General features: G+C 46.2%; 1 protein-coding gene across 1 annotated transcript in view; it reads right to left on the reverse strand.

Moving 5' to 3' along the window:
• The window catches only part of Cyfip1 (cytoplasmic FMR1 interacting protein 1), a 76,609-nt gene that overhangs the window by 28,584 nt on the left and 24,119 nt on the right, over positions 1–23,906 (reverse strand). The window contains 12 exon segments of the mRNA XM_050140430.1: positions 1,165–1,290; positions 2,216–2,338; positions 6,110–6,227; positions 7,271–7,362; positions 14,291–14,395; positions 15,248–15,376; positions 15,470–15,566; positions 18,271–18,452; positions 20,150–20,251; positions 20,348–20,425; positions 22,013–22,102; positions 22,187–22,304. Coding sequence (XP_049996387.1) covers positions 1,165–1,290; positions 2,216–2,338; positions 6,110–6,227; positions 7,271–7,362; positions 14,291–14,395; positions 15,248–15,376; positions 15,470–15,566; positions 18,271–18,452; positions 20,150–20,251; positions 20,348–20,425; positions 22,013–22,102; positions 22,187–22,303 — 1,359 coding nt within the window. The 5' untranslated portion in view covers position 22,304.

Here is a 23,906-nt window from a genome sequence, read left to right on the forward strand (position 1 = left end):
ACAAAGAGCCAATCCGCACAAAACAAAGAGAAGCACAGAAATTCAGCTGACACGCCATATGTGGATTCTGTGACGGGTATAAGTAGAAAACTCCCCCTACTCAACAACAAAAACCTATGAATACTTTCTTGCAATTAATGAGCTTAGACATGTTAGTAGACAGAAAGAAAAATATTTAAAATTTACATTTTAAATAGTTATTTGGAAACATCAAAAGTATACCAGCTACAAGAGCCAATATCTAGAAATAAGACAGAAAATAATCTAGAATTTCCAGAGATATATGATAGAGAGAGAGGGTGAGTGAGTGAGTGAGTGTGTGTGTGTGTGTGTGTGTGTGTGAGAGAGAGAGAGAGAGAGAGAGAGAGAGAGAGAGAGAGAGAGAGGTACTATTAGAAGTTCATCAATTCTCCCTAAAATGACCTTGACATTTATATATATCCTGATGGGAAATTCCAATGTATTTCCCTGTGAGACATACAAGGCTCACTCTAAGATGTGTATGATGGGCTGTCTCCGTGGGCAAAAGAGCTTTCCGTGCAGACCTGCTGACCTGAGTCCAACCCCAGAACACTGCAAAAATAAGAGCCTCAACACATATGTTGTGCATTCATGCAGACATGTGCACGCGCGCGCACACACACACATACCAACCATAAAACTGAATTAAGAAATTTTATCCATTAGAAGAACCAGGAGAAAAAAAAGAACTTTAAAAAATAAGGAAGTAAGGAATGAAGAAGAGAGGGAGGGAGGGAGGAAAGGAGAGAGGGAGGGAGGGAGAGAAGAAAGGAATGAAAGAAGGAAGGAACGAAGAAGAGAAGGAAGGAAGGAAGGAAGGAAGGAAGGAAGGAAGGAAGGAAGGAAGGAAGGAAGGAAGGAAAGAGGGAGGAAGGCAGTTAGTTCAAGACTGTTGAGGACCATATTAAGTGAGATAAAGAATTAGTAGCCATTATGAGTAGAAAACAACTGGAGTCTGCTATATGCTCTTCTTGGGGTAGAGGCCAAGTCCCAATTTACCTATCACCTGTCGTTCCACTTTCAAGAAACTATTGTGCACTAGCAAGCACTCACAGGGGGGCTGGCAACACCTACCCCTCACCGCCCCATCATCGCTGGGCACCAGCATGAGCAGTGCAGGGAACAGGAAGCAGGCGTCCTCACCTCCACCAGGGCAAACTTCTCCTCGGTGGTGTAGTTATAGCGCGTGGCGCGCTCATACTCCTCAGCATTGTCCGGGCAGTCCTTGTTGGAGTACTTGTCGGTGGGGTGGACCAGCTTCCAGGAGTACTGTGGCAGTCAAAAAGAGGAACAATATTCCACACTGAAAACACTTGAGTTTGGACTGACGAGACCGTGGCTGAGGCCACCGAGAGGTGAACCTTTAAACATACACACTGCTTTCTAAAAGTGTCTTTTACACACGCACACACGTGTGCACGCACACATGCACGCGCACACTGCTTTCTAAGTGTCTCTTGCACACACACACAAATGTACGCACACACACACATTGCTTTCTAAAAGTGTCTCTTACATACATACACGCACATGCACACACATGCGTGCATACACAAACACACACTAGTACCTCCAAAAAACAGCACTCAGTCATATAAGCCAGGCTTAAGAACTAACCCAGGCAAAATGTCCAAGTTGTCGTATGCTGAGTAAGTAAAACTTCAGGCGATTTATTTGTATTTACAACAAAAGTATGCTTTTCAAATGATCATGTATGTGTCCAATTGCATAATGTTTATCTGACTAAAATAGACTTTTAAAAGGGAAAGACACATGCAAATTACAGTTATTTAAATCTTCATAGCTACCAGAAACATTTTACTAAACCTTAAAGATACTCATGGGTACAACTCCAAAGAGTCAAATGTTGGTCCAAACAGGAGACTGAGAGTTAGGGAGGTGGTGAAGGCACTGGCTATCCAGCCTGATGACCCAAATTTGGTGACTGACAATCTTGCCATTGCCAAGTCGTCCTATAAGGTGTGTGCCTTGGCACACTCTCTTCCCCTGCCTCATATAAACAAACAGGCACAGAAAGAAAAGCAATGATCCTGTTGGCCAGCTTTCCAATTTATATCTCAAAAGATGAGGCCCTTCATGTGACATGGAGGAAAAGCACCCCTAACCAACCAGGAGTGGCTACACATGTAGCTGCTCGAACTTCCAAACACACGGAGAACGCCGCCGTGCCTACCACTTCCATCACGTGCGCGCTCCACTGCGACAGAAGCTGCAGGCCCTGCAGAGCCAGGTCGAAGAGCTTCCGGTACTCAGCATCTGTCTTCTGGGCCTCCTGCCGGCCAGACCCGGTGACCACCTAGGGTACACAGGCAAAGGCATTCAGAGAAAACCCGCCAAGCTTCCTTCCTTACTGCTGTGCAACACAGCTCTCTGGGTATGACATCCCCCTGGCCCCTCTCTCAGGGGACCTACGGACATTCATGAAGGCTGTGTAAAGAGGCCACTAGAGGCCCTGCTTGCCCCTTTCAGGTGTGTGAGCAGTTAAAGGTTCGGTAGTACGTAACTATCTGCAAACCATCACGTTCCTGCAAGTCGCCCCAGTTAAACTCACTAGTTCACGAACTAGACTCCGGTAGAACAGTTTCTTTGATTTGCCATTAACGCACTAATTGGGGTGAACAGACACTTGTTTCTTTCTCCTCGAAAAGCTCACGTAGCGTCCAGAAAACCTACTCTAGGAGTCTATTTCAAAGTCACATATGCAAAAACAAAACAAAAATCCCACAAAGCGATCAGAGTCTTCTACATAGCTCAGACCGACTTGAACTCACTGCTGGTCTTTGCCTGCTTCTTCAGCGCTGTGGTCCTAGGTCTGCACCATTTTCTGTTCTTGTTCTTGTTTGGGTTTTTGTTGTGGTGGTGGTTATTTGTTTTGATCGCACAGTGCTGGAGGTGGGCTTCACGTATACTGGACAGACACTAGTGCTGAGCTCTGAGCTCAGTCCCCTGAGCAGGCATTTGTACAAAAGACACGAACAGCTGCCTGATCAATACAGGGAAGGATGTTCAACAACACTGGTCGGAGGACAGCCTAAATCCAAGCCCGTTGACACTAGCCTGAGCTCTGACCTATGTTGCCTCACAATGGTAGAGACTGGTTGTTCAGGCTGTGCCTCACCCTCATAAATCTCATTTTACAAGCAGCATTGGGCTCCACTTTTGAGCATTTGACACAGTAACAGGTTGATGCAGACATTTGGTAGGCATGGAAGGCTATAGAGCCCTCCCTTTACAAGGGACACACACATAAATCACTGATCCCTAAAAGTAAAAAAGGTGTCATCTTTATCGAAGTAAATGAAAACCATTTTAATATATAGGCAGATCAAAATCACAGAGGAAAAGCAGATGACAACCTATCTGACCACACTAGACCGAGAAAAGAGCTTAACTCCCTCACCTAGATCCGATAAGGAGGTGAATACGGACACCAAACTCCACCAGAGAAACAGTCTGCCTAGATGTCACCTGACCGCCAAGCATGTGTGTGCAGAGATGGACAGAAAGCCCAACTGTCCCAGGGGCTTCTGCTCAGCTTGGTCCCATAGAAGACACAGTCGACTCATCCACCCATCCACTTATTTGGCTGTGGGAGCCCTCATGTGACTCGGTTTCCATCTGGAGTCATTCTGACTTAAAGAAGTCATCTGAGTTCAAGCCTGCCTACTCTGCTTTTTCCAGTAACCTTGAGGCCCATGGGTAATGTCTGTGTTAACCCATAGAAAGAGCATTTTTTTGCCCAGATGAAAGAGTACATTATTCTATTAAGATGTGCGCTGGTAACCGTCCGGAGAAATGGCTCAGCTGTTAAGAGCACTGTTCGCGGCCCAATCGTGCTTCCTTCCCGAGGACCCGAGTTCGATTCCCGGCTTCTACACCGTGGCTCGCAGCCATCCGTCCTGAGCTCCTGCGCCCTCTTGTGGTGAATGGGAAAAAAGATTTTCTCTGGTGTCCACCAGCCAGAGGCAGTCCTGGTTAGTGATTAGCAGCTGCTTGCTGCTAACTGAATTCTTGCGTGCAACTGTGCACCGACTTGAGCTTCCTCTCAAGGACAGCGCAGGAGGTGGTTTACTGCTCTTTGTTCTGCCTTTTGCCTGTAATTAGTATATATGCTGGCTGAGAAAAAAACTCAGGGCTGTTTGGTATTCACCTTTAGTCCTCCCGGTCTTGCCTGTGTTTTCTCTCTCAGGTTCTTTTAATCTGCCATTTTCTATAACCTCGCGCCCCCTCCCAGGCAATCTCTGCTGATTCCTGCCAGGGTGCTTCAACATCTGGCCACCCAGAACTGCAACCTGGACCTTCCTGCCCTCTGCTGCTACATCCTCCTTGGTCCAGAACACTGCTTCTAAAGCTCAACCCAACCCCGAGGCTCACTCAGACCTGTGACCTAGCAGTGTAACTGCAGAAGTTCCTCCAGCTACCTCCCTCAGGGTTCATGCTGTGTGACTCACTTAGGTGAAATGATTCAACTACGCATATCCACACAGACAAGATGAGCGTGATATTTCTTTGGGATAATAGAACGGTAGGAAGGGACTTCATGATAGCTGCACAGCTCATCAGATATAACCATCTTCCAGTTATGGAATCTCAACCATTGATTGTACTATAAGTTGAGTTATAGCACCATAAACCTCTCCCTAACTCAACTCCAGGCCCACACTTCCCAACGGCACGTACTGAGGGACTAGGAGTTAAACGGATCACTGGGAAGCTGATAAAGGTACCCCAGAGAGATAGCAAAGGTGGCACACAGCCTGCTAACTTGCCCTCGCCTTCCTAACTCGAGATAAAGGCCTGGCAGCTGGGCCCCCTACAGGCAGACCAGGCCGACAAGTTCAAGGCTAGACCAGAACACATTTACCCAAAATTGTGAGTGTAGCAGCTTCCTTTCCTTCGATGAAACTGACCAGCCCTAAACAGGGAAAGATTCCTTCTCCCCATTCCAACACACCAAGAACCCTCAAAATCTGCACCTCTTGAAGTGAAACCAACTTCAGAGTCCTCCTCTGCTTTGTAAGGAGTCCCCCCCCCCCCGTGCCTTGTGGGAGTGTGTGTGTGTGTCCCCATCTTTTAAAAAAAAGTGTTTTCCATTGGCTGATTATGTCTGAGACATCCCCTGATGCTAACCACTGTGCTTGATTTTCCCCTGCATTTAATTCTTTAACTAGCAGAGAAAATGAGACCAATCCAGACGGGTAGAGGATTTCCCTGCACTGACCTTGAGGCCCCGGTTAGCTTCAGCCTGAGAACTGACTTCCCTTCTAAAGGCGACAAGGCCTGCAGATCAGAAACCCTCTCTGGTCTCCCTCTCCATCTGTTTCCATTGCTTCATCCTAGCCTGAGTTGTTCTTTGGGAAACCCTAACACGGTTCACTTTTCCTTCCCTCTTCTGCCCCTTCCCTTTCTCCCCTCCCTCCCTCTCCCCCTATCCGGCTTTTCACTGGAGCTGACGTGCAACGCTATACATGTGTTATGCAAGTGTCTACCAGTCCCAGCCCTTCCAGTGCTTTCCTGATAAAAAGCTTTATTCCATACAGCCTAGCCGATACAGACAAGGCTAACCCACACTGTCTCATCAAGTATGAGGGTTTTGCTTTGTTTTTGAATATTTCGGTTTAGGTTTGAGGGATCTTCCCCTATTTAGGTTTGGTCAATTTAAAGAAATGAATTTTAAAACACTGGCACTTAAAAACCAATTAACGTTAATATTTGAGTACAAAAGAATAAAAGCAAATCTTTGGGTGCCAATGTGGTTCTTGGTACAGCCTCATGGTGCAGTAGGTATGCACCCCACTGTTGTAGTGTGTGGCTCTGGTGCAGCCTACATGGTGAGGTAGGTGTGTAATCTCACTGTTCCTGTAGCGTGTAGCTCTGGGTGCAGTGGGTGTGCACCTCACTGTTGTAGCGTGTGACTCTGGGTGCAGCCTACACGGTGCAGCAGGTGTGCACCCCACTGTTGTAGCATGTGACTCTGGGTGCAGCCTCCATTTTGTGGTAGGCATGTACCTCACTGTTGTAGCATGTGACTCTGAGTGCAGCCTACACGGGTGCGGTAGGTGTGTACCTCACTGTTGCTGTAGCGTGCCAGCTCAGAGATGAAGCGCATGTGGTCCTCCCGGATCTGGATCATCTGCTCACAGATGTTGTACTGCGGGCTGCTGCTTGAGGACGTGCAGGTCCACCTGGGCACGGAGAGAAAGCCCTGCATGACCCGAGGCACCAGTGCAGTGCCTAGGACATCACCAACTGTAGTGGAGGAATACCCTGTGGGGCTAGGAGCATTCGGTGACTGAAACCGCCTGAGGCCTACAAAACCCGAAGGATGTACTACAAAGCTTTCACTAGTAGAGATCTCCTGTCCCCTGAGGAGAAATGTAATGTCTAAATCACAGCTAAGTAATACCGGTTGGGTATGGGTATGAGCGCTCAACAAATCCATGAGCCATGTGGAATTTACAATAAATAAGACTGCGTGCATATAGCAAGTTGTAATGGTAAGCTACAAACCCTTCGCAGCTGAGCTTACTCTAGGCCTAGAGACTGAGTTCTTCAGGACCCGTGGGCCATAGTGTTTCCGCCTTAGACATTACAGTCATTATCTATGGTTTGTTTGTTATTTCTATTAAAAATCATTTAAGACTAGGCTCAGCTCCAGGGACCTTGCAAAAATAGGCCTGGACTGGTTTAACCCTCAGGAGACAATTTTGTAAACTCTGCTAATGTACATGCACATCCTGCTCCTCTCCAGGATTGGCTGATATCTGCTAACATACATGCACACCCCTGCTCCTCCCCAGGGTTGACTGACATTTGCTAACGTACATGCAAATCTCTGGTCCTCCCCAGGCTTGGCTGACAGGCATGCTTCACCACACTACTGAGTGTAGAAAACTATTTTCATATATTTATATTCTCAGTCAGCACTGTGTGGTAGAAATCTTTGGAATGACAAACATATTTTTAAGGCTGCGCTGTCCAACATGCTGGCCACTGGACTCTGAACATTCAAAATGTGGCTTGCTTTAAGAGGGAAATTAAAATGTTTAGTGCTCTGATCAATGAATTTCAAAACAAAATTATATCTGGCAAAGAGCTACCATATGGGGCACCGGTTTCCACACTTGTGGGAATGTCAAGGTACTACTTTAGACATGGGAATGCACACTCTGGAGGTGCCCAGAGGGCCCTGGAAGAAGTTCTAGCAGCCTGTCGAGTCTCTCCTTACCGGGACTTATTCTCCTCATAGTGAGCACTGGTCTTGATGTATCTCGCCAGTTCTATCTGCATATCTCCAAACAGGGGAACCACCTGCAGCTGCTGCAGTCACATAACGAAAGGAAGAGAGCATCACAATGGACATCCCGTCACCAGATCAACAACAACAAGGGGAAACGGCTCACACTAACTTTTAGCTTGCATTAAACACGGCTGCAAAGCATTCAGTACAGGAACATCTCTGAAATGAATGAAATGCAGTTTAAGAAACAACACATAGAAAATATGCCAAAAGACAACCTACCTTGTTGCTCCAACCACTGCTGCATTGCTATAAATTAATAACCAACATGTAGAAGTCGAAAATTTATAGGGAATCAGGTTAGAATGACACTCATAAAGAAAACATGTGTTAAGACCTCAAAGCAAAAACCCTGTCCTTAAGATTCTAGAGAGAACTCTCAATGGATGGAAGAATATATCACGTTCATGTATTAGAAGGCCTAATAGTTTATTGTGTTTGTATGAACTGATATGACTGTTCCGTGGTATGGCTAAGGGGGAGGTATTTATTGTGGATATATAGAGAAAGAACAGCCAGAAGCTTCTGGAGGGATCCAGAGCAGATAGAGAAAGTAGACTGAATCTTTTCCAGCAAACTGGGCCTTGAGTACCCTCGTTAACAAGCTCTTGTGGATGCACCTGCAGGGCTTAGCTGGGGCTCTCTGTGCCAGGGAGGTAAACAGCGGGGATGGAGAACAGAGAAACACAGTGAGATGCAGGAGCACAGCAGAGAGAGAGAGAGAGAAACACAGAGAAAGGAAGAGCATGAACATATCAAAGATAGCAGGCTTGTAAGGCAATGAGTAGCTGAGAGAGGGAAGCCCGGGAGCTGGAGGGCGGTTAGTGGAGGGGAGAAGGTGCTAGGAGCTAGGATGCTAGCGCGGACTCTGAAATGGATAACTAGTACTGGCGACACAGAGAGACTCAGGAGACCAGAATGCTGGCACGCTGACAGGCACCACAGATCGGCCATTGTTCCTTTTGCCTTTCGGAATTTGGGGAAATGGGGTTTCCTCTGAATCTGACAGTTCTCACCAAGTTTATTCTTTGTTGTTGTTGCTAGGGATGAAAACCCAGGACCATGTGTCTATTAAGCAAGCACTCACTCACTCACTACCAAGCTACACTTTCAGCCCAGACCTGTATTTATGGAACCCAAGTCAATATCTCAGTAGGAAAATATCTTGAAAAGTGAAGGCTAGCATCTAAGATTATCCGAAGAATAAGGCTGGAGGAGAGTCTCTTCCAGATAAGCACACCTGGCAGAAGGCAGTAGCTAGTAAGTCAGTGTGGTGCTTGCTCTGAATGAAACCGGCCCCAGAGTCTCCACGGGAGTGGCGTATTGGAGGTGTGGCCTTGCTGGAATGGGTGTGGCCTTGTTGGAAAAGTGTGTCCCTGCGTGAGTAGGCTTTACAGTCTCAAGCCAGGCCTGGTGGCTCCTGTCCTTCCTGCTGCCTGCAGATCCAGATGTAGAACTCTCAGCTACCTCTCCAGCACCATGTTTGTCATGCTTCCCACCATGACGATAATGGGCTATATCTCTGAACCATAAGCCAGCCCTAATGAGATGTTTTCCTTTATAAGAGCTGCTGTGAGGGCCGGAGAGAGGGCTCAGTGGTTAAGAGCACTGGCTGCTCTTCCAGAGGACCCAGGTTCAATTCCCAACACCACAGGTCACCCCTGTCTGTAACTCCAGTTTCAGGGACCTTGATACCTTCACACAGATACACATGCAGGCAAAACACCAATGCACATAAAATACAAGTAAATAAATCATTCGAAAAGTAAAATAAAAATAAGGAGTTGCTGTGGTCATGGTGTATCTTCACAGCAATAGAAACCCTAACTAAGACAGCAGGTATGGCCTTGCGTCAAGGAAGGAAGCCAGAATAGAGGACAGAGACCCAGGACAGACACAGACCTACAGACTGATTTGTGTACGGGAGAGGCTGCAGAGGAACCGAGAAATAAATGTCTTTGTTACCAATAAGCAGGATCACCTGGATAACCATAGTAGAAAAAAAAATTCTAAGAATGTCAACCCTCACCTCCCACAGAAATAAACACAGGGCCAATTCCAGAGAAGGATTCCAGATCTAGATAAGAAATGAATCACAATGCTTCACAAAGGTAACCTAGCAGAAGATTCTTGGGATGTCTTCAGTGGGTATGAACGAAAAGACTGGCTTATTAAGAATACAAAGAAACCAAGAACTTCTGTTGACCAAAGGACACCATAAAGTAAGTGACGAGGGGAGGGGTTAAGAACATGGCTCTCATAGTCTAAAGACAGAGCCAAATGCTTATTAGCAGGGACCCTGGGTTCCGTCCCCACCAGCGAAAGAAAACAGAGCCATGACAAGGAGACAGGCAAAGTTGGAAGGATGCCTAAGGGCGTAAAGTTTCAGCTCTGGAGGAGGACCCACGGCTGACAACATTTAACAATCTTACATGGCTTGACATTCACTCTTAGAACACAGTTAAATGTTCTCTACATGAAAAGGTATGAACTTGATTTAGTCAGTCCACAATAAACATGTATTAAGATATCACGTTATAACACCATAAATACAAACATTATCTATTTGCCAATTGTATTTCAGAGCTGAGGTAAAGTTGAACCATGGAAAGGAGGGTGTGTTATTGGGGGGAGGAGGGAGGGGAATCCCTGCTGGTTTCACCGCACAGGGAACAAAGAAGCAAGAATGACAAATTGAACCGCCAGACGAGCCAGGGTTTGATGGAGGATAAACTCATAAACAAGGCTTATGGGTCCACTGCTTCGGACACGACGGATTCTACCGGGTGTGATACCATAATCTTATTCTTCCTGAGAGAGCCACGGGATTCTTCGCACAACTGTCAGCAGTGTGTTCATTTACTGGGCACAGAAGGATGACTGCCTCCTGTTCTGTGCACTTCTGGTGAATGCAAGCTACTCTCTACAGATGAGACACGAGGACAGAATTGCAGGTGTGTGGCTTGTTAAATCAAGGTCTTTTAGACAGAGGGACCTGGAGTATTTGCTGGAGTATTTGCTAGTTTCTCTAGTCGGGCCCAGCTGACCGGCAGCCACTCCCTACTGAATTCCTTAGCAATTAACACTGCACAAAGTGGCACCTGCCTTTAATCCCAGCACTCGGAAGGCAGAGACAGGCGGATCTCTGTGAGTTCAAGGCCAGCCTGGTCTAGAAGAGCTAGTGCCAGGACAGGAACCAAAAAAGCTACGGTGAAACCCTGTCTCGAAAAAAAACCCAAAAAAACAAAAAAACAATGTACAAACATCTAACCTCCGTTTATGCGGTACATTTCAAGACTCAGCTAATTAACTGTTTATGTTTTAGTCCTAAAATTGACATGTACGACAAGAACAACAATCAACCAAGTGCAGAGAGAATCTGCTTTATGTGGGAAAAATTTCCGAGACAGCCAGGGCCACAGGACGGTCTAGCCTCACAGCCTTGAATAATAAAGTTGTAGGCTTTCCGCCTTGGACTCTGGGGCTATGTATAGGATGAGAAAATATATTCTTAGGCTTGGGACACTTTAATGCCAGCCCTTGGCAAAGAGCACTGAACTGTCCAGCGCTCTTCGCCCCGCCGAGGCGTTGCCATGGTAAATGGCTCTGTACCCTATTGTTTACTGGAGGAATGCATTATGACCCTGAGAAACAGCTTCGTAACTTTTCCACTGCCTAAAGATTGTTGCAAAATGGGTATATAGGCTGTGTGAACAGATGATTAAAAAGAATCGGTATGAAAGAATTGAAACTAAAGGTTAGAAAGAATTAGAAGAAGAGAACCGGACCCGGAAAAGGATAGCAAAAAACAAACAGAGCATGACCCTCCTCAGATCATGTATGTCTGAGTCTTTCTCCCTCATTCAGATAGAAACTTGCTTCCTAAAGACACTCAGATGAAGGTTTCCTAAAATCCTTGCTGCTCTGAGGCCTTCTTTTGGCGACCCTGGGTGCAGTGTTGGGACCTGAACACCTGGGCTGCAGCAAATACATGTAGGCAAATGACCCAAACACACCAGATGAGATGAAATAATAATAAAAAACCAAATTACCCACACACACCAGACAGATGAAATAATAATAAACCAGAAGGAGGACAAGTAAATGACTTCGTGATACAACACCAAATTCGGGGAAAACAGGGAAAAAAAACCTAACCCGAACCACCCAGACAGCAAGAAATAAAAATCAGAGCAGAAATTAAGGAAACAGAACCAAGGAAAAAAATACAAAGAATCAACAAATCTATGAGCTGTTGTGTAAGAAGATAAGATCACCAGGCACTCGCCCAACTAATCGAAATAAAGGTCGGAATAGGGAACTAAGAGGAGATCATTCCAGCAGACACCAGGGAAACTCAGCACACTCGGAATACTGAAAACACCTGGACTCCATTACACCGTATAAACCTCGAAGATAGGAATGAATTACCAGCGTCAGCCAAACTACCAAATGCAACCTGGAATTCAATGACCTGCACGTCTTACGGACTGGCCTAACTGGGGTTAGGAGGAACAAAGGAAGCCACAAGTACAGAAAAGCTGGCATTGGGTGGCCATGCACTCTGATCCAGGCAGCCACTAGCACCAGCGTGCATGTTCAGTATATTTATTTCTCGCATCTGGTCCAAGGAGGCGGGTTTATTGTAGACAGCGAAATGAGGAGGTGGGTTTCTGTGTCAGCTGAACAGAAGGCAAGACTACTATCTACACCTGAGTAAGGAAGCAGGCATTTGATCCCAAGTGGTAGAAACACGTACAAAAGGGACTCAGTAGTGTGTGTGTGTGGTGGGTGTGTGCATGTGTGTGCGCACAATAAATAAAAGACATCATGAATTTGGGAGGGGCGGGGAGAATTTGGAAGAGGGGTAGAGGTGATGCACATGCAGTGCTCACGTGCATAGTCCTCAAAATATTAAATTAAAAACAAAAGCAAAAAACTGAATGTCACCACCAACAGCAGCAACAAATGGTAGAGAAAAGTGAGATCTGCCCCAAAGAGACATCACATGGGTGAGCGTTGCTGTCCCTTCTGGAGTAGAGCTCTCCCCACCTCGTCCATCTGCTCCCCGATAGGCAAGGGTCTTATCCCATGACCTCCACGTCATAGTCCAGGCTAACTGGCTTGTGAGATTCTAGGTAATTCTATCCCCACTTTCCCATCTCACTGTAGGAGCAGTGGGGACTCCAGCTGCACACCACCACAACCTGGCTTCGTACGTGGGTTGTGGGACCCAACCCCAGTCATAGAGCTTATCTAGAAGATGCATCTTAACTTGCTAAGCCCAGGATCGTGGGTCTTATTTGAGCCCTCTGCATCAATATCCTCCTGGGCCAGAGGTGGGTACCAATGCGGTTACCAAGCACTTCAGTCAGTCCCCAGCTTCTCTTTCCACCCAGGCACGCAAAGTTTCAAGCTTGGGTCTTAACCAATGCTGCTCGGATTATAAAGACCTAACTACCTCCTGGAGGCTTACCGTCAACACCGAAGCCTGGATTAGAAAGATCAGACATTCTTGAGGAAAATCCGGGTTTATGAAGCCCTGTAGAATCTTTTGATGAATATTTGCTAAAGATGCCATAGTTTTAGCCAGGCATTGGCAAAAAAAAAAAAAAAAAAAAAAAAAGGTGCGCTGACTCTCAGATTCCTCAAAGCTCCACAAACCACAGAAGGAAGTATCAAGTTTCTTAGAGGGGTCTTAGCAGAGCAACCTGCTAAAGGTGCTATTGCTTTAGATCATAGCCTTTTCTGGTTTGCGAAATGATTAATCAAGCAGTCTAAACAATACACAACCACACACCATTTAAAATTAAAAAAAAAAATCAAGTAATGATCCAGTGTCTTAGCCAACCCTGGGTTGGATCTTGGACAATATCTCAAGCTTATTCATATTGCACAATTAACAGGCAGTTGTCGCTGAAAAACTACCCTGAGCTGCGTGAATCAGGTGACTGACTGTCCTAGATGCAATACTTTATATAAAAAATAATGTTCGTGTTAAGAAAAGAGAGTATCCAGGGAGTATACAACAAATGCCTATATCAACACTTCAGAAGAAATGAACTTTAAAATGTTAACAGTTAACGCAGAGCTTAAAAGAAAATCCAAATATACATTGCACATCTACAGTTTTTCATTAATGTTAGATTTCCAAACCATGATCTCCTGTTCCTACGTGCTACCTTGAACTCCGTCTCTGCAGGGTTTCTTCTGTAATTAAACCGGTTATAATTACATGGAAAATTCAGAGCAGCTGGCTACTCAGCTGCACTGAAACAGCCTAATAAGATGCTCTAGACGGAATGACAGGAGAAGCAAAGGGACACTGATGTACCTATACTGAGTTATTATGACGCCTGGCAGTAAGAGACACCGGTCAAATGTACAGACGTACTTTGAAACCGAGCTCAAACATTGCTCTTCGTACTTATAGGCGTGACTGAACAACATATAGGCATAAGCCTTTTTATTCCTGTATCTGTCAGATATATTTCATTCTAAAGAATGGTTCTAACACAAAATAAGATGAAGATAAGGAAACCTTCTCCCCCCACACCCTGGGATCCCAGAAGCACTCTTTACAAACAGAGGTTTGGGCACATGCGGTCTGATGAAGAAGAGAAGAAACTGTAAGATGTCATTTCGACACAATTCAATCCGGGCAAAACCAAAGCAAGGAGCAAGAAAGAGAAAGCCTGGCTTTCAGAGGGGAGAAGTCTCAAGACCCTCTCTTATCTTCCTGCATTCCGATAGACATCACAATCAGTCACAGATTCACTTGGCAAAAATTCAACGCAGATATTTATAAAAACATTGATCATCAATGCTCAGAACTAAGCAAAAATCTGTCAAAAAGCTCTTATATATATAAATTCACATTTATATCAATGTCTCTACATACAGACACACATATATGTATATGTACATGCACACACATGTAAAGCTCACCTTGAAGTATTTGTCTATTTTGGATAAGTTGATTCTTTTCTTGGCATCGAGTTTGTAGATGTTACTGACACTCCCATCCATCAGGTACAGGCCAAATCCCATGACCTGAAAAGCCACAAAATGGTGCCATATAACACTTGGATCTATGAATTTACAGATGCACACTGCCAAGCTGCTAACTTTGAAATCACAAATCACTCTTCTTTTAATGGTGCTATGAAAGGGGCTAGCTATCCTTTGCACAGCCAAGAGAACTTAACACCCTAACCACTCAAAGGCCACTCGGTTGTTACCCAGCACACAGCAAGGGAGACAGAGTTTGTGGAGATGGGTATCCTTTTAAGGTTTCGTTGTGGTTAATGCCTGCTATTCCCAGTCTGGTGCTTTGAATGTATTTTTCCCCCCTTCTTCTTCCCTGAAATCAGTTACAAGGGATAATTTGATTTCCAGGCTAGATGCTAAAAGACAAAGCAGTGTTGACTAGCCTAACCTGAGTCCCAGGGATATTGTAGAATTGCACAATCCAATACACAGCCATGCCTAACTACAGAACTTAACTCTGTGCAAAACTAACAAATTCCATCCGGCAACAGCCGTGTGCATATCCCCAGTATGCCCTGGGGACATGACTAGAGCTCCCTCATCAGCCAGCACAGTCACAGTCATGACGTTTCTACTGTCACAGCCGTCCCCATCACCTCGGGGGAACTTTCCTGACAAGAATGTGTCACCAGCTGGGACAGCAGGTGTACTCAACAGACAGTGCCTCAGACCAAGTGTGTGTTGAGGCGACCAGCAGACCAAAGGACAAAGGATTTCATAGTCAAGAGACCTGATCCACACACAGAAGAGCTTCAGCATAAGGAAAAGCTGGCGAAGGATTCTAGACCAAGTACAGCCATGCTCTGTCCCCGAGAGAAAGGCTGCCACCCCACCCTCCCACACCCACCCACGCACTTTGAGAAGCATGTGCTTTTCACTGGGTGTCAAGTACATTCTGTTCTCGTAGTAATCCACACAGAGATTCACGATGTCCGCCAGGAGCTCTTCATAGCCAGAGATGACCTCAAGCTGCTGCTGCAGAGACTGAAACACAAGGGGACACAGAAAGCTACCGCCGGCTCCAGCCGCAGCGGCAACACGGGCCGTCGGCGGCGCACGCGGAGAATACATCCTTACTTGTGTGATCTTGTTGTGGTTGGCCAGGAACATGGACAAGTTCTGGGACTCCTGGATGGACTGTGGATCTGCCATTTTACGTAAAAACTGAGCAGCCCTAGAAAGAAAAGTCAATTCTAAAACATATCCACAAATCGATTTAAAGGTGAGGGGTTTGGGGGAGGGGGCAAGGAGGGGGACCAGGAGTCCTCTCCTCTACCTGAAGTTATTTGTATTTACAGAAATATGTTGCAGACACTCATTATGGTTTCAGACTCCTGAAGCATCTCTGACCTTGACTCTAGGGCAGTGGCTCAAAACCTGTGGGTCATGACCTCCTTGGGGGTCAAACAACCCTTTCAAGGGGAGGAGTTGCACATCAGATATTCTGTGTATCAGGTATTTGCACTATGATTTATAACAGTATCAACATGACAGTTATGAAGTAGCCATGACAATCGTTTTACAGCTGGGGGGGGGGTCATAACAACATGAGGATCTGTATTAAGGGGTTGCATCATAGGAAGGTTAAGAACCACTGCTCTGGGGAAACCTTTAGTCAACTTAGACGTATCTTATACAGCTTTTGTGCTTACTGTCCACAGGTATCTCTACTCTGGTGTCTGCTATACACAGGTAAATGCCCTCCTTTGTTTATGGGTCAAAGGACCCCTAGCCTCCCTGTCAGAGGCAAGTCTCCGCATATTCTGACTCCAAAACGCTCTGAAACGCATTATTAAAGATCTTTCTAGAAACCATCTCTGGGCCGCCACGAAGTGCCGTCTCAGCCCCCCAGCGCGGTAACAGCGCAGAGTCCTTGAACTGCCATCTATTCAGCTGCACAGTGTGCAGGAGACCAAAGGGCTGTACAGGAAAGTCCCTGAAGGCACACGGTGAGTCTATGTAGGGAAAGAGCAAGGAGCCTTTCCATGTAACAGACCTGCCAACAGGGCCTCCCTACGCGACTCAGAATCTTAAATATTTAAGTTTACACAAGGAAGGGTCATATCCATACTGAATTCACTTCCTTCCTTCCTCACGGACGGTCTGAAATGATAATGTGTCTCCCTAGCTGCTGGCTGTGGCCATGTAACAGAGAGCAGGCCGTGAGATACGATGCAAGGGACTGTCAGGAACTTGAACGTGTACTGCTAAGAAAGAGTACAATATTTTAAATATTTCTTTGAAAGATTTTATTATTATGTATACAGTATTCTGTCTGCATGTCTGGCTGCTGGCCAGAAGAAAACACCAGATCTCATTACAGATGGTTGTGAGCCACCCTATGGTTGCTGGGAATTGAACTCAGGACCTCTGGGAGAGAAGTCAGTGCTCTTAACCTCTACGCCACCTCTCCAGCCCAAGGTTTATATTCTCCTTCCTCCCTGTCCACCCTAATGTAAACAGTGGGCAGAACTCAAGCAGCCACGCTGTACTCTGAGCAACACGTGATGAATGCAGAACAGCCTCACTCCCTAATTAAAATATAAAAAATTTAAAAATTAATAAGACAGTTTGAGCTGTGCGGTGGTGGCGCACATCTTTAATCCCAGCATTCGGGAGGCAGAGGCAGGCTGATCTCTGTGAGTTCAAGGCGAGACTGGTCTACAGAGGGAGTTCCAAGGCAGCCAGGGCTACATAGAGAATCCGTCTCAAAAATACAAAACAAGACAAAAACAAACAAACAAACAAAACTTGTATGCAGTTTAAACAATAATAATAAATATGATAATAAATCATATCTTTCAATATGTTCATCTTATTGATTCCAATTGATGCTAGGGTAGGATCTAAGGCAACCAAGGAAGGAATCAATTAAGGGCACTGTTTCTATTACAGTCAAGACTCATCACAATCGTGTGGGTCATTTTTTCCATTTTACTTAGAATATGAACCAAAAGCTACCATCTGGACACAAAAGAAACGGGGGTCAATGAGAGAGAGAGAGAGAGAGAGAGAGAGAGAGAGAGAGAGAGAGAGAGAGAGAGAGAAACAGACAGACAGACAGAGACAGAGAGAACGAGCATAGAATAAAGGGTAGTCCACTTGTTCATCTTATTGTCAACTACACCTGGAATCAGGTAACACCCAAGCAGCTGGGCATGCTCGTGGAGGATTTTCTTGACTGATCATTTGCCGTGGGAAGACCTAGCCTAAACCTGGATGGTTTAAGGTCGGAAGACCTAACCCTAAATCTAGACTTGGCACATTTCGTCATAGCAACAACAACAAAACTTGTGTAGCACACTCCTGCTGGCCTCTCTATAGATTGTAGGCTGCTGTTCTTAAAAACAGAAAGTCAGCACAGGGAAGAGCTGTCCAGAGGACCTGAAATGCAGTATGACCCTAGGATACCTCCCATGGGCCAACTTTGTACAACGTCACGTCTGCAATGACGTGCAAGGGACGGCGAGGGGATGGAAACCCTGAGGACTGCAGCTAAGTATCCTTGGATGAAAAACACACTTTCCCTAGGATGAGATGCTCCCTGGGCCAATCCCTATGCACCGTGAACAGGGATAGATGTACATATTTATTGTCTCATGGTTACTAAGCACTCGGATTTTCCCATAAACACCTGAGGCTCAACAGAAAGCACCAGGCTGCTCAAGATGTATAAAACTACCAGAGACGACAGCTAAAGCCGTCGGCAACTCCTGCATCTTACTCTGGGTAGCACGAACTCACAAGCTCAAGACTGCTAAGTAGCTGCTCTCAACACAAGGGATGATTTTAGCACCCAGGAGACAGGCGTCTGTTACTTGCAAGGCTGAGATGGGACCTCTCTGGGACCCCACCACACGCTGCAGGCCTGAGCTCACCTCTTATACGCAGAGTGGTCATTCTTCACGCTGCACTTCATGTTCTTCAGCTCGTCCAGCACGGCAAACATGTTGATGAATTTGCCCAAAGTGATCAAGTAGGCTTCGGACACAAAGTCCTTCCTCCTCTCTGCGTGACACAGGCGTCTCACTTCCCCACAGAAACGCTCGATGGCATTTCTCTGAGCACAGAAAGGGAAAGGCAGAAGACCCCTCTCAGCCGCTGATGGGATCTCCACTGGCGCTCCAAGGACGGGCCCTCACTTACTGTTCCTCACTAAGCTCTAGATCACCTTCCCTCTCACAGACAGACCCTTATCTGAGCAACGTCCAGACCTTTGCTCTGTAGAAATCATTATTTATTTCACAGTTCAGCAGCTGCGGCTCTCACTAAAGTAAAAGAATTTGGCTGATTGTTCTGGTAAGACTACTAGGGCGGATCCCGCTGACTGAACCTGACGGAACCTAGAATCACCTGGAAGATGGGTTTCCAAGCATGCCTATGGGGAAACTGATGGATCACCTTGATTATACAGAGATAGAAAGACCCATACACACCCCTGTGGGCGATGCCATTGCCTGGCTGAGGTCCTGGGCTGCAGAAGTGGAGAAAGAAACCGGGACACAGAATGAATTCTTATCTCTCTCTGTGTCATAATAATGGAAGCGGCGTGACCAAGTGGTTACAAAGCTTCTACTGTCTGGAAGTCCCTGCTATGATGGACGGAACCCTCGAACATTGGGCTAAAATAAATCCTTTCTCCATTAAACTGGTTCACTGGGATATTTTGTTTGAGCAACAAGAAAAGAACTACAGTCCCTGAGGAAAATGCTCCAATAAGCATCTATGATACTGACGTTGACAGGTGAAAAGCAGAGTGGATTTTCTTTTTGCTAAGTGAAAAAGATTAAGTAAAAATTCAAAGAAAACTACAGTTGAAAAATTGTAGCTGGTGTGTGGTGGCACACACCTTTAATCCCAGCACTTGGGAGGCAGAGGCAGGACAATCTACGTGAGTTCAAGGCCAGCCTGGTCTGTGGAGAAAGTTTCAGGACAGCCAAGGCTACAAAGAGAAACTCTGTCTTGGAGGAAAAAAAAATGCATGGGGGGGTTGCTGGAGAAATGGCTCAGTAGTTGGGAACACTGACTGCTTGCTCTTCCAGAGGCCCAGGGTTCAATTCCCAGCAACCACATAGCAGTCCCCAACTGTTTGTAACTCCAGTTCCAAGGCCAACACCCCTAAAGACATACAAGTAGGCAAAACACATAAAAATGCACATAAGATAAAAACACATTAAAAAAATCGTTTAGACATTTCCAATGGGCCACTTTAGAGTCAGCAAGTCTCTTCCATGTGGCAACCCCCCCCACCCCCGTAACTGAGGGGTCAAAGGAGGTCCAGGTAGGAAGTACCAGAAAGGCAAAAAAAAAAAAAAAAAAAAAAAAAAAAAAAAGGTTGGAAAAACTAGATATACACTGTACTTGGAAGTGACGAAAGCAAGCTTTGTGCAGGGTAAAATTTCACCCTAAGGAGAGGTGGAGACACAAAAGAAGAATTTTCTCAGAAGAGTGTTGAAGCCCTAGTCCTCTGTCTAATGTGGTTTGTTCTACTTTAGATTACACTGTCCCTATCCTTAGTATTAAACCCCTCTACTGGCCGGGCGGTGGTGGCGCACACCTTTAATCCCAGCACTTGGGAGGCAGAGACAGGCGGATCTCTGTGAGTTCGAGACCAGCCTGGTCTACAAGAGCTAGTTCTAGGACAGGCTCCAAAACCACAGAGAAACCCTGTCTCGAAAAACCAAAAAACAAACAAACAAACAAAAACAAAACAAAAACAAAAAAAAAAAAACTCCTCTACTTATTTTAGTGTTTTACCTGGAAGTACATAAAATTCATCAGTTTTGTGACCTCTGGTTCAAGGACTTCCACCGTCTTCTCATAAATCTCAACTCTATTAGGCTGTTCGTTGCACTTCACCTAAGCGCCAAGAGACAAAAGCAAAGTCGCAGAACTGCACGAGGGGGCGGGGCCTCGCAGGGCTGGGGTCGGGAATGGCCGGGAAGGGCGAGGCACCTGAGGGATGGCTCGAGAGCAGCTCCTCCAGGTGTAGAGCATGACAGCATACTCCTGGCCTTCCTCCAGCATCTCGTTCTGCAAAACACGCGGGACGACGCACGTGTAAGTAGGGGATGAACACACAAGGAGACGCGAACGGCTGATGGCTCCGCCCACCCCTTGCAAGAGATACACTGTGCACGGCAGACAACCACAACAGCCCCACCAAATATCCCTACAGCTTCAGCAGGCTGCAAAGGGCTCTGGATGACAACGTAAGCCACTTCTGAGGAGAGCCATCACAGAGGCGCATCCAACCCCAGGCAGCCCTCAATAACGGCCTGGAAGGTAGAGCTGAAGTTAGGGCAAGAATCCCTGATAGCAGCAGCCTCACAGTTTCTTTTCCAGGTCACACCAAGCTTCCAGGCTTAGGCAGGATCCAAAAAGCAGAGCTGCTAGCCCGGGATACATGGGAGGAAAGACAGACTACTTCACACAGCACAAAGATCCAGGGACGGTACCCACGGGAAGAGAGCTATCATCATCTTATTTTTAAAGAATTCTACTTATTTATTAAGTGTACAGTGTTCTGCCTGCATGTACACATGCAGGCCAGAAGAGGGCACTAGATCTCATTACAGATGGTTGTGAGCCACCATGTGGTTGCTGGGAATTGAACTCAGGACCTCTAGGAGAGCAGCCAGTGCTCTTAAACCACTGAGCCATCTCTCCAGCCCCAAGCTACCATCATTTTTAATAACAGCTTTGGTGTGCGGTCCCATTACTTCCTGATAATTTGCTATGGTGAAAAGGTAAAAACCCATAAATCTTCTTTAAAATGTGACTAGAATTCTGGCAATGACTTAAAAGGCATCAAAAGAACTTGCTTTTCCCAGCCTGGTCTGCAGAGGGAGCTCCAGGGCAGTCAGGCCTACACAGAGAAACCCTGACTCAAACAAACAAACAAACAAACAAGCAAACAAAAATACAACCTTTCATCTTATAACATCATTCCTACAAATATTTAGGAAGATGTTCATCACAGCATTCTTTATTACACAACAGGGGAAACTGAGTAAATGTACACAAAGAGTTAACGGAGGACATTTACAGAACGGGCTATTACAGACATTGAAGGCATTTTTCTCTGGTGCATTTCATGAGATAAAAATGTTCACAAGATCATTAAAATACATAATTACAATGACAGGATTCATTTAGAAAACCCAAGTCTCATATGAGTGTACACCTGACACACGAAAGTCCAGGCATGGAGAAATGGAGAGAGAAAGAGCACCAACCAAGGGAACCCTTGCAATGCTGGCAAAGACTTTCTCTGGGCTGGGCTGAAGAGGTGGCTCAGAGGTTAAGAGCACTGGCTGCTCTTCCAGAGGTCGTGAGTTCAATTCCCAACAACCACATGGTGGATCCCAACCATCTATAATGAGAAATGGTGCCGTCTTCTGGTTTGCAGGCATACATGCAGGCAGAACACGATAAATAAATCTTTATAAAAAACAAAACTATAGACTGTTTTTTTTATAATAAAAGCAAGAACTTTCTTAAGACTGTAAGACATTTCCATCTCTTTTCCTCTACCTGGTCTATCAGGAAAACATGTAATTCATTTGTTGCTTAAACGTGACACCTGCTAGACAGAAACAGAGAAATGGACAACATTACCATGCTAGAGTGGACAGTCGCTTGTTCAATGTATCTTGCAATGCCCGTGACAAATGCATTTCTGTCTTCAAAGTTGGTGTTGAAGTTGGGCTGCAGGGGAGGGAAGCAGAACAAAGTCGTCAGGCTGAGGTCAGAGCGGCCAGCCGTGTTCCGTCTTCTCAGAACGGAACCTACCTGATAGAGCAGGGAGGAAGGTGGAGGCTCGATGCAGGGCTGCTGGTCAGGCAGAGGCAGCTCCTCCAGGAGGTCCACGTTGGACAGCGCATCTTCTAGTGTCACTTGGGCAGCCATACTGTAATAGAACAAAGTACAGAGCCGGCTGTGAGGGAAGATGCAGTCCGGAATATACAGCAGGCCTTCTGATGGGACTTAGGTGGCTTCTAGTTTCCCCTCACCCCCTTCTTGCAAGGGCACTGGAGACACCCACAGGATGGGGGCATAGGAACTGCAAGTCCATGAGAGTCCTTTCCTTCCTCCAGGCTTATTGGGAAAGCTCTCCTGACCTCTATAGAGTATCCTGTGGCAGAAAGTACCGGTTCCTACGGTTCCTACCACACTTGCCGTCTCCCTTTACCCTTTCCACATTGTCGCTCCTATCCTAGCTGCTGGTGCTTAGGGCCCCACAGAGGGTGTGTTAACCCCTCACATGGCGGGAAGAGGGCAGCATCTCCTGCACAGTTATTCCAAATATGTGAGGATGAGAGGACTGCCCTTGGCCACCAGCAGTGTAGCTACAACCGGCTGGAATCGCAGGGACTGTACTAGAGCAATGGTGTGCTCGAGAGAAAAGCATCAACCCCAAAGCTGGAACAGAGAGGCAGAGAAGTGCAGGCATAAAACACACATCCACACCAGCTACAAGACGCAGAGGCAGCACACAGCTGTCTCCCATCGAATGGCTTCTGACCCTAGCAAGATGGGTGGTGGGGTAGAAAGACAGTCCACCATCCTGGAGGGGAGACAGGAAGACTTGGGATTGTGTCCCTATTAGAGCCACAGGACGGGTTATGTTCTAAGAAGGAAGTGACAGCAAACAAGGCCAAGGAAGAACTCAAAGGAAGCCTCTGAACAAAATGGCAGCAAGGAAAATAAAGACCCACAGACCATAGCATGCTGCCTGTGAGCCTTCTCAAGGGTCAGAGTTCTATCCCAAGATGAAAAACTGGAAACAGAAGTTCCAGAGACCCAGCAAGTCCCAAGCCCTGGTGGTGAGGGAGAGTCCACAAAGCTGCACCCAGTTTCCGTTCGAGTTATTCGGAACATAAAAAGCTAATTGCTAACCCAGATTGCTAACAGTAGACTGCTGTGACCTGAGCCCGCAGAGTTCCGGCCCATACTTTGTGACCTAGGCCTTAGATCATGAACTAACAAACCTTGACCATCCAGGACCGCTCTTAGGCGAACAGCCCCAATTGGCATGACTGGGAACTGTGTGCACAGTGGCCAAGCCTGACCCCTCAGAGCTGTGCGTAGACAAAAGTGGAGTTTACTCCTTCACACGGTACAAATCACACGGCAGGGAACGGCACACAAAGAAACTCAGTATAACCGTACTAAGTGTTACCCCCAAGCGAAGAGCACCCCAGCCTTCACCACAACCAGCACTCCAGCCACTCAGCAGCCAGCTGCCATCGTCCAGTATGCTCGCTACACTACGGTTACCAATTCTGTCTGAAGATAATTGATTCGCTGCCTACCGATCCTCTCTGTTACTCTAGGGCCTGATAGCCACTCAGTCTACTATAATATCGGGTCTATATAAACGGCAGTTATATAAATTGTGGTATGTACTTATTTATATTGGTGCCGAAGATCAAACGTAGGGTCTGCATATGGTTAAGTCATATATTAGCAATAAGCAGTAGCCCATATAAATATGCAGTATTTATGGGAT

The sequence above is a fragment of the Alexandromys fortis genome, unplaced genomic scaffold (genome assembly GCF_014885135.2).
Source record: "Alexandromys fortis isolate MF-2015 unplaced genomic scaffold, M_Fortis_MF-2015_v1.1 scaffold_39, whole genome shotgun sequence".
NCBI classification, from domain to species: domain Eukaryota; kingdom Metazoa; phylum Chordata; class Mammalia; order Rodentia; family Cricetidae; genus Alexandromys; species Alexandromys fortis.